The sequence below is a fragment of the Bubalus kerabau genome, chromosome 16, assembly GCF_029407905.1.
Source record: "Bubalus kerabau isolate K-KA32 ecotype Philippines breed swamp buffalo chromosome 16, PCC_UOA_SB_1v2, whole genome shotgun sequence".
Classification (NCBI taxonomy): Eukaryota; Metazoa; Chordata; class Mammalia; order Artiodactyla; family Bovidae; genus Bubalus; species Bubalus kerabau.
In genome coordinates this window covers 77,183,706-77,193,616 of record NC_073639.1, presented here as the reverse complement: position 1 = coordinate 77,193,616, position 9,911 = coordinate 77,183,706, and the positions used below count along the sequence as shown (strand labels likewise).

The window sequence follows — 9,911 nt, the reverse complement described above, 5'->3', positions numbered from 1 at the left end:
TGTTGGAAGTCAGTTCTTTATATAAAGTCCCTTGTAAAAACAAAACAGAATAAAAACAAACCGAAAAGAAGGCGCGGGGCAAAATTAAAAAAAGAAACGGGGAGACGGGGGCGAGGTGCCCGGGGCGCCTCACTGCTCCTCCTCGACTGCCGCCGGGGCCGCGTCCTGGGGCTGCTCGCCCTCCTGCACCGATAGCGCCTCGAGCTTCTCCACCACCTTCTCGGTGCTGTCATTCTCACCGGACCCTGGGGGACACGGGGGTGAGGTCAGAGGGCAGCGCGGGGCCGGCCGTGCCCCAGCGTCTCCAGGCGAGCGTGTGCCCGGGACTCTGGCGGCAGAACAAGCCCAAGCACCTCCCCAAGCCCCCGCGGCCCCAGGGAAACACGGCCAGCCCACCCCCAGAAAGCACCCGTGTACCGGGGTAGCTGTGCTGCCCGTAACAGGGCAGAGGTCACAGCCCCCCGCAAGTTCCTGTGGCAGACGGAAAAAGCACCCGCCTGGGGCTGCGGCTGGGTGCAGAGTGAGTCTGCAGAGCCCCCCACCACCCACAGGCCTGCGGCACCTTTTTTTTCTTTCTCTTCAATCTCTTTCCTGCATTCTTCAAACTTCGTCTTAAATTTCTGTGCATCTGCAGAGATAAGAGAGGTTGCCCCCAAAGATCCCTGAGCAGTAAGGGGGACACAGTCCTGGAGGGTCCCACGGACACCCCGCTCCCATCTGGGCAGCCCATCCTGCCAGGCACTGTGCTGGAGCAGGCCCCACAGAGCAGAGGCGAGGCCGCCTCAGCACCAGGCGGCCAGCGACTGGGTGCCACTCTCGACACCACCAGCGGGAGGACGCCGCAGCCCGGGGAGGGCAGGCTGGACACAGCCCTGTGAGTGCGGGCCTCCCCGGAGGGCCCCCCGCACACATCTGGGCCCACTTACTCTCGGCGTTGAGGAAGCGGATGGCCAGCAGCTCCTGCTTGGGGCACTCGTCGGCAAAGTCGGCATGGGTATTCCAGACCCAGGCACGGTCGCTGCCTGCGTTCGGCTTCAGCTCCATCATCGGCGTGACTGGAGGGAGAAGCCCCATGAGGACCGCATGGCTACCAGGCCGGCCCCCACCCCGACCCCTAAAGGCCCGACTAGAGCAAAAGCCTGGTTGGGGGTTCGCCAACCAGGCCCAGACAAAGGCTTGTGGGTCTGGATCTTAACCCAAACCCCTGAAAACCCCCTGTATCCACTTAAAAGCAGGACTGTCCTGAATCTGGGAAGAGGGCAGCCATTCCCTGACCACAAGGACACCTCAACAGGGGTCTCCAACGCCACGAGACTTGTTCACCACCAGCTGCCACGGCCCTGTCCCTGTCTGAGCAGACCCAGGGCAGATGTGGACCGCAGCTGGGCAGGCCCAGCCTTCCTGAACAGGGTGCCCACCACGTGGCCAAGTCCATGCCTGGACACACATCAGGACACAGCCCACAGCAGGCAGGGCTATAGCCGAGATGCATAAGCCACAAGTGGGGTGAAGGAGACCCACCGCTCTCAGCCTTGCACTGCCCAAGGACATCCCAGGGAAAGAGGCCACTGGAAGTGGACACCGAAGGCCCATGACCAGCTTGTACACCACAGAGGTTGAGCCGCATCCAGGAATCTGCGTGGCCACCCATCCCTCAGGCCACGCAGGGACTCAAGGAGACCAGCTTCCCAAGAAACGAGTGCCCCACGGCTACACTTGCCCCACGTGCCTGGCAGAAGTCTCCCAGGACCAGCCCCAGGAACACGTCACACTCAGCTCGGAGACCACTCATCCCAGCCCAGACTCCCGGTGAGCCCACGTACCTACCAGGCACTCAAGGCCCCTCTCTGCCACCACCCGCCCACATGCACACCAGGCCGGAAACCCGGTGACCAGCCAGGCTCTGAGAGAAGCAGGGTCAGGGGAAACCCCTGGGAAACACCTCAAACTGGGCTGGAGAACAAAGACCAAGCCAGAAGCGACAGGCTGGGCGGGGCGGGGCAGGGCGGGAGGACCTCGGAGCGCGGGCGGGGGTCTGGCCCACGAGTGTCGATGGGACCGTGGTACTGGGAGGCCCGTCCCCGCCTGTCCAGCCACATCACCTTCCCGGGCCCTCTGGTTCCTGCCAGGTCACCTGTGCGCCGAGAGCCCCGCCCCCTGTAGTGATTGGTGCAGATCGTGAGGGGCCCTGCCCCTCGCCCCACCTACTGCAGTGATTGGTACAGAACTCGCAGGGCCCCGCCCCCCGGAGGCCCCGCCCCCTCCCCGCCTACTGTAGTGGTTGGCGCAGATCTTGAGGGTCTTGTCCCTGCGCATGAGCAGGCGGATGGTCCCCTTCTCCTTGTGCTTCAGCAGCTTGACGTCCCCCGTACCCCGCTCCTTCCACTCCGGAAGGTCGTTCTCTGAAGCAAACCGGAACAGCTTGGCCCGCCTGCGAGGAAAGCCGTGGGGCGAGGCGTTAGGCGGGCATAGGAGGGACGAGACCGGGTCTACACCCGAGGCCTCGCCAGACATCTCTGCCTTTTACTCCAGAACTGCAGGTCAGGACATCACCAGAAAAGCGAGGAGGCCCAACGAGCCCCAACTCTTACAGGAAAGCCTGACGTTTCACAGGGCCCACTGCACTGCCGGCCGAGGCAGCCATCACGGTGCGGGGGCTCCCTAGCGCCACGGATGAGGGCAGGGGACGAGGAGCCTTTCCTCTGCTGGGAAGACAGGCTGCAGGCCTCCACTCGGGGCACAGGTTCTGGGCGAAGAGCTGGCCTTCCCACCCACAGCAGCTCGGCCATCTGCCTCGCCAAGGATCCCAGCTCTGCCGGTCCCTTTCCTGCGGAGACCGCTCTCTGCGCCACACGCAACCGCAAGGAAGCAGTGGGCCCACGAGGAGGCCCCTCCCGTTGGCCTGGCCTCCCTGGGGAGGCTGGGAGGCGCAGACGCCCCTCCCACCCCAGGCGCCCCTCCCACCCCAGGCGCTTAGGACTGGTCTCAAGCCTCCCGGTCTTAGAGGAGGGGTCACAGTGCTGGTGATCGCCTATGCTTCCCTCCTCTGACCCACAGCAGAGCACTCAAACCGTACTCTGGTGTTTCCAAGGGAACTTGAAGCGGTGGAGAGTTGGCCCTTCCGTCCCTCCCACCGCCCAGCGATTCCCACTAACTGGCAGCTGTGTCTCCCAAGGCCCCCTGTGTCGTGCGGTGCCGGCACTCTCTCACAATCACCTGGCCACACAGCTTCTGCGAGTGCTGCTTCAAGGTGCGTGGCCACCATAACCTCTTGTTGAAGGCAACAAGATCACAATGATTTTTTAAAAATATAACTTCGATGACTAACCACCCACCTTTTATCTGTAATTCAGAGCATCATTTCGTACATTAAAAATACTAAATCGGAAATTCAGGAGCTTCAAAGGATGCCAGTGTCGAAGAAAAAAAGACAGTGTTGGTAAAGACCCGATGCTCAACCAGACACAGGGCTGTGGGAGTCTTAAAGGCAAGGTGGCAAAGACAGGGGTCTGTGAAGATGTCAACTGTGGGCAGAGTGGGACAGGCCTCAGGGCAGTGTGGGTCCCAGGGGCCAGGAAAGAGTGTATTCAAGAGCAGCTCAGTCTCAACATGGGAGTAACCATCACAAAATTCTGTGGTTAAAGGTCAAGCCAAGACCTTAACACCTGTAAAAAAAACACTTTCGACCTCAAAGTGAATGTGCCTACTTCTGAAAAGATGCCAACTTACATTTTAAAAAGTTCCTCTTCATCTTCTTCCAGCGTTTTAATTTCTTGCTCGGGAAGAGAAACTATTGGCTCAAACTGGGGGTCGTGGTTAGACTCATCAGCATTCTCGGTGGAGGTGTCGTGGTCCTCGTGGGTGTCCTGCAGTGGCGGGTGGAGACGTGAGTGACCCTTCTGGCTGCGCCAGACCCCACCAGTGCCCAGAGCGAGGCATCCCCACTAGCGACGGGCCTATCACCCTCAAAGCCTTTCTCCAATCTGCAGTGAGCCACTAGACTCCGATATTTTCTTTCAGATGCAAGACACCACCTCAGACTCCCCAAACTCCCCCGTGCCTCCGCACTTCATTTGTAAGATGGGAACGCAGATACTGCCACGTGCAGATTAAGGGCACAACAACGGGGTGGGGAGTGGGGGGAAGGACCTCGAGTCGAGCACTCCTCTTACAAAGCCTTTTTTGAGTTATTACTGGGTGAGAAAAATCTGTGCTCTTGCTTAAAAGTTGCGGCGGCGTGCTACTATGTATGCAGAATTCAGTTCTGCCAACTTTATCTCGGTTGGGGAAATGACGCGTGTAAATCAAGAGGATTCACGCAAATAAAAGCCACAGAGTTCGGATCCAGCGCGGAGAACTAACTACAGGGCACAAAGGATCAGGTTTTGGGTTGTCTCACGGAGCACGTGGCTTGGAGATCCATAGCCCCAGAGGGTAAGACGCCCGGACTAAGCTCCCCCGCTCGGCCCAGGAACGCAGGCCTCCGCCGGCCACTCGGCCGGACGGCACCCCCCCCTCCCCCGCCCCGAGCCCAGGTGGCCACGGGCCGCCAGCCAGGCCGCGCGGGCGCGGAGGCGGGTAGCGGCTCGCGGACCGGCACCGGATGAATGGGGAGCCGAGTGGGCAGGCCGCGTCCGCGCGGGGGGCCGGCGGCGTCCAGGGGCGGGCGCGAGGCCCGGCCGCCCCAAGGTCACGCGGCGCGGCGCCCGGGCCCGCGGGCCGGCGGGGGTTGGAGACGGCGCGGCCCGCCCACGTGGCCGCCGGCGGCAGCGGCCCCAGCGCCCCCCGACGCCCGCCCCGGCCCGCTCGCCCGGCCCGGCCCACCTTGGCGGCCGCCATGGGCGCGGCGGCGGCGGCGGCGGCTCGGCGGGCTCGGTCGTCGCGGGCTCCGCGGCCTCTCGGCGGCTGCTCGCAGCTCCTTCCTCCGCGTCTGGCGCCGGCGCCTCCGCCCGCTCGCTCGCTCGCTCGCTCTTCCCTCCGCCCCGCGACCCGAACCCCGACCCCTGACCCCGGCGGCGGGAAACGCGCCGCGATTCAAAACCGGCGCAGCTTTATTGGGCTCGGGCGGCGGACACTCGCATTGTCCGGCCCGCCCCGCGCTTCCCGCCAAAACGCCCGCGGCGCATGCCCGGCCAGCCAGGCAGGCTGGGAAGCGGACGGCTGGGGAGCACGCACTCAGGGCGGCCCTCGCGCGCACTTCCGCCCCGCGGCAGCGCGCGCGCGCGCCCCTGGAGCTAGAGGACTGGACTGCGGTGGGGCGGGGGCGTGTTGGGGGGGGGGGGGGGTGTCGAACGGCGCGTGGTGATGACGTCGCCGGAAGCGGGGCCGACAGAGACGCCGCTCCTGCCCTGAGCACGCCGGCGGCCTGGCCGGAGGGCGGCGAGCCCGGGGAGCAGGCGGGCGCGGGCCCCTGGCGGGCGGGCGGCGCAGCGCGTGGCCGAGGCCCGGCCCCGAGCACCGCGGGTTCGAGTCCCGGCCCCTCCCAGGCCGCAGCCGGACGGTGTGCGCTCCAGGCCCCAGGCAAGGCGACGGACACTGCGGACGATGGGGGACGAGCTGGACAGCGAAGTATGGTGCTGGGGAGCCGGCGGGGTTGGGGGCCGGGGCGGTGATGGGCTGGGGAGGCCGGGGCGGGGCTCCGGGCGCGCGGGCCGCTGCCAGTTCCGCGCCTGCCGTTTGCACGCAGGGCCCGGCGCATGTCGGGGACCCCTGCCAGGACGGCGCCGAGGCGCCGGGCCCGCGGCGGGAGGAGGAGCCGGCAGCGGCGGCCGGGCCCGCGGGGCCGGGGCCCTACGGCTACATCCGGGCCGGCCTGTTCACCTCGGAGGTCTTCAAGCTGGAGCTGCAGAACGTGCCGCGCCACGCCAGCTTCAGCGACGTGCGGCGTTTCCTGGGCCGCTTCGGGCTGCAGCCCCACAAGACGAAGCTCTTCGGGCAGCCGCCCTGCGCCTTCGTGACTTTCCGCAGCGCCGCCGAGCGCGACAAGGCTCTGTGCGTGCTGCACGGGGCGGTTTGGAAGGGCCGTCCGCTCAGCGCGCGCCTGGCCAGGCCCAAGGCTGACCCCTTGGCCAGGAAGAGGCGGCAGGAGGACCGTGGGGAGCTCCCCGCTGGCCCGGCCGCGTGCGTCGCCGACGTGGTGACCCCTCTCTGGGCCGTTCCTTACGAGGAGCAGCTGGAACGGAAGCGGCAGGAGTGTGAGCAAGTGCTGCAGAAGCTGGCCAGGTGAGTGTAGGCGCGGGCATCGCGGGCTGGGCGCTGCGTTCGCTCAGCCCGCTCCCTGCACCTCGCACACAGGCTCTTAGGGAGCTAGCCCGGTAAGAGCCATGTGTTCTGGCTCAGACAGTGGGGTCCTGAGCGCCCCCGGGGCCGGGGGTGTGGGGCGTTTGGAGCCCCACCACCGCCCCTCCTCTGCCCACAGGGAGATCGGGAGCACGAATCGCGCCCTGCTGCCCTGGCTGCTCTCACAGAGGCACAAACACAACAAGGCCTGCTGCCCCCTGGAGGGCGTCCGGCCCTCCCCCCAGCAGGTTAGGCCTTGGGGACCCGCTCTTAGAGCTGCTTCTGGTTCTCACCAAGCACCCGTTGGTTGCCATCGGCATGGTGCCCTCGGCTGCCAGGCCCGTGGGGGAGCCTGGGCCTCGCATCACCTCTGCGCTGCCAGTGTTGGACGGTCAGAGTGAGAACCGGCATCTGTTTCCGTTGGCCCTTTCTGCAGACCGAGTATAGGAACAAATGCGAGTTCCTGGTTGGCATCGGCGTGGACGGGGAAGACAACACAGTGGGCTGCCGGCTCAGCAAGTACAAGAGTGGGACATGTGCCGTGGCAGCCCCCTTCGACACAGTGCACATCCCTGGGGCCACCAAGCAGGTGGTGAGGGCGTTCCAGGAGTTCATCCGGTGAGGTCACTGGCAGCCTGGGATGTCCAAGGCTGTCTGAGAGCAGAAGATGGGGTCCCACCCGGGAGGGGGCTCTGGTGGTGGGGCTGGAGGACGCAGACCTAGGGGCAGACGCAGGCACTCAGGGCCCTCTGTGGCTCCCTCAGGTCCACTCCCTACTCGGCATACGATCCGGAGACATACTCAGGTCACTGGAAGCAGCTGACCGTGCGTACCAGCCGCCGCGGCCAAGCCATGGCCATTGCCTACTTCCACCCACAGGTCTCAGGCGGGCAGAGTGTGGGAGGGGCGTCCAGGCTAGAGTGAACTTGGATGCCGTCTCACCAGCCCTTTCTACCACCTGCTTCAGAACCTGAGCCCGGAGGAGCTGGCGGGGCTGAAGACATCTTTGGCACAGTACTTCATGGAAGGGCCGGGCAAGGCCAGTGGGGTGACCTGCCTCTACTTCGTGGAGGAGGGACAGCGGTCAGTAGTCGGGATGGCTGGGGCAGGGGTCCGCGTGAAGGCTGTGAATGAGCGCTGTCTCGTGCCCACAGAAAGACCCCCAGCCAGGAGGGCCTGCCTCTGGAGCACGTGGCCGGGGACCGGTGCATCCGTGAGGACGTGCTGGGGCTGACCTTCCGCATCTCCCCCCACGCCTTCTTTCAGGTGGCCGGAGCCTGGGCTCAGGAGGGCAATGGGGTGGCGGCCGTGGGGCAGAGTATCTGGGGGGAGCCCAGGCCCACTGGCGGGGTCTGCGGTGCCTGCTGCTGCGGGGCCAGCAGGGCTTGCGCTTGGGAGGAAGCAGGGTGCAGCAGCACCACCTGAGCTGTGTTCTTGAGCCAGGAGACTGGGAGGGGCCGGAGGGGCCCTGGGGTCCCCAGGGAGTTGGAGGCAGGGAAGCGGTGAGGGAGCCAGGCGGGGGGCTACTCTGACGGCCCGGCCTGCACACAGGTGAACACCGCTGCGGCTGAGGTGCTCTACACACTCATCCAGGACTGGGCCCAGCTGGACACAGGCAGCACGGTGCTGGACGTGTGCTGTGGCACGGGCACCATCGGCCTGGCTCTGGCCCGGGTAAGCCCCACTGCACCGGCCGGGCGCACCCCCAACGCTGCTCCTGTCACCCCCTTCCTATCTGTTGGGCGACCCCACCCCGTACCAGCCCCTCCTTCGCTGCCCCAGGACACCCGGGCTGGGCGTTCATCAGTCCTTCCTGTCTCCGCTCCAGAAGGTGAAGAGAGTCGTGGGGGTCGAGCTGTCCCAGGAGGCCGTGGAGGATGCGCGGGTGAATGCCCTGGACAACGGTGAGGGCCAGCAGTGGGGGGGCAGCCAGGCGGCCGTGAGCCGTTACTGCCCACGTGGCATGGGCCCCACTGCAGACCCACGGTGCACCACGACGCCTGGGGCCACCCCGCTATGCTAAGTCCTTCAGTCGTGTCCGACTCTGTGCGACCCCATAGACGGCAGCCCACCAGGCTCCCCCGTCCCTGGGATTCTCCAGGCAAGAACACTTGAGTGGGTTGCCATTTCCTTCTCTAATGCATAAAAGTGAAAGTGACGTCGCTCAGTCGTGTCCGACTCTCAGCGACCCCATGGATTGCAGCCTAACAGGCTTCTCCGTCCATGGGATTTTCCAAGCAAGAGTACTGGAGTGGGGTGCCATTGCCTTCTCCGGGGGCCACCCCGCAGGGAAGGGCTTTCCTGAGGCATCTTGGTCCCTGGGCTCTGTGACGCAGGGTGGCCCGGTGGGCCTGTAGGAGGCCCCGTGACACAGCTGCCCTGCCCCTTGCAGAGCTGAGCAACGTGGAGTTCCACTGTGGCAGGGCTGAGGAGCTGGTGCCCGCCCTGGTGAGCAGACTGGCCTCCCAGCAGCTTGTGGCCATTCTGGACCCACCCCGTGCCGGCCTGCGTGAGTGGCAGCCTCCCCAGGGGCTGCTGGGAGGCAGAAGGCTGCCCAGGGGCTGGCTGGGCCTTTCCCTCGGGGGGCTCCTTGGGGACCCCCCATGAGGCCCTGTGTCTCCCCAGACTCCAAGGCGGTCCTGGCCGTGCGCCGGGCAGAGAACGTCCGGAGGCTGCTGTACGTCTCCTGCAACCCGCGGGCAGCCATGGGCAACTTCGTGGAGTGAGTGTGGGGTCGGGTGGGTGGCTGGGTGCCCGGTTCACCCCTGCAGGGGACCTGCCACACCCACGCACTGACCATGCTTTGTCCTGTACAGCCTTTGTAGGGCCCCGTCCAACCGCGTCAAGGGTACTCCCTTCCGACCGATCAAGGCTGTGGCTGTGGACCTGTTCCCTCAGACCCCGCACTGTGAGATGCTCATTCTGTTTGAGAGGGTGGAGTACCCCAATGGTGCAGGGGCCCTGGAGCCCCAGAATTCTCTGGTCCAAACCCCACCAGCACCCCCAGGTGACACCCCACTGGAAGCCGGGGTCTCCCCCGCTTCTTAGGGGCCGCGGAAACCAGCCCTTCTGGAACAATGCCTGGACTGCCACAGGCGGAGCCTGGGGTCCTCAAGGCCCGCCTAGGGACAGCCAGGCAGCAGCCACAGAGGCCACCAAGCCCGTCCCTCACCCCCAAATGAGCCACAAGGGCCAGAATAAACAAGTGCTGAACTGCCAGTGTTTGTGATATGAACCTGGGGGGCAGGCCCCGGAAGGCACCTCAGAACTGGGAGTGGCGCTTTTAGTACCCCACGGCCAGGAGTCCCAGCAGAGCCTGCGCTGCTCAGAGGTGCAGGGCCTGGAGGCCCACCACACCCCACGGGGCACGCGGCACGGTGCCGAGCCCCCACCCATCTCTCTCTGTCCCAGAGGCCGCCCCTCCTGGTGGCGACAAGAGCTGAGGGGAGCTGGGGACCCCCACCCTCTGGGAGGCTACAGCCTGTGGAGGACCCGCAGCCCCAGGACTAGCAGGCCAGCTGCCCCCACAGGCCCTCCCTGCCTTCTGCCCCTGCAGCAGAGCCATGTCCACGCCCAGGGAAGGGAAGAGAGGGAGGCAGGACCACGGTGAGGTCACCACTTCCTGCATGATG

General features: G+C 65.6%; 2 protein-coding genes and 1 non-coding gene across 4 annotated transcripts; 1 reads left to right on the top strand and 2 right to left on the bottom strand.

Moving 5' to 3' along the window:
• RANBP1 (RAN binding protein 1) lies at positions 1-5,007 on the bottom strand. Its single transcript, XM_055549920.1, has 6 exons — positions 4,825-5,007; positions 3,730-3,866; positions 2,274-2,431; positions 927-1,055; positions 563-628; positions 1-245 (listed from the first exon to the last, which is right to left on the bottom strand). The coding sequence occupies exons 1-6, from the start codon at positions 4,837-4,839 to the stop codon at positions 130-132; spliced, it is 621 nt and encodes a 206-aa protein (XP_055405895.1). The 5' UTR covers positions 4,840-5,007; the 3' UTR covers positions 1-129.
• On the bottom strand, positions 408-530 carry LOC129630441 (small nucleolar RNA SNORA77). Its single transcript, XR_008703707.1, has one exon. It is a non-coding gene; the product is annotated as a small nucleolar RNA SNORA77 (small nucleolar RNA).
• Positions 5,008-5,302: 295 nt separating the features above from the next.
• On the top strand, positions 5,303-9,498 carry TRMT2A (tRNA methyltransferase 2 homolog A). 2 transcript variants are annotated; one of them, XM_055549911.1, is made up of 12 exons: positions 5,304-5,568; positions 5,687-6,222; positions 6,419-6,527; positions 6,716-6,897; positions 7,044-7,158; positions 7,247-7,362; positions 7,434-7,545; positions 7,831-7,953; positions 8,108-8,183; positions 8,672-8,788; positions 8,905-9,001; positions 9,096-9,498. In XM_055549911.1, the coding sequence occupies exons 1-12, from the start codon at positions 5,545-5,547 to the stop codon at positions 9,325-9,327; spliced, it is 1,839 nt and encodes a 612-aa protein (XP_055405886.1). In that variant the 5' UTR covers positions 5,304-5,544; the 3' UTR covers positions 9,328-9,498. The 2 variants fall into 2 exon arrangements, with proteins under 2 accessions (XP_055405887.1, XP_055405886.1); XM_055549912.1 differs by lacking the exon at positions 8,672-8,788 and having other exon boundaries at positions 5,303-5,568.
• Positions 9,499-9,911: the final 413 nt, after the last annotated feature.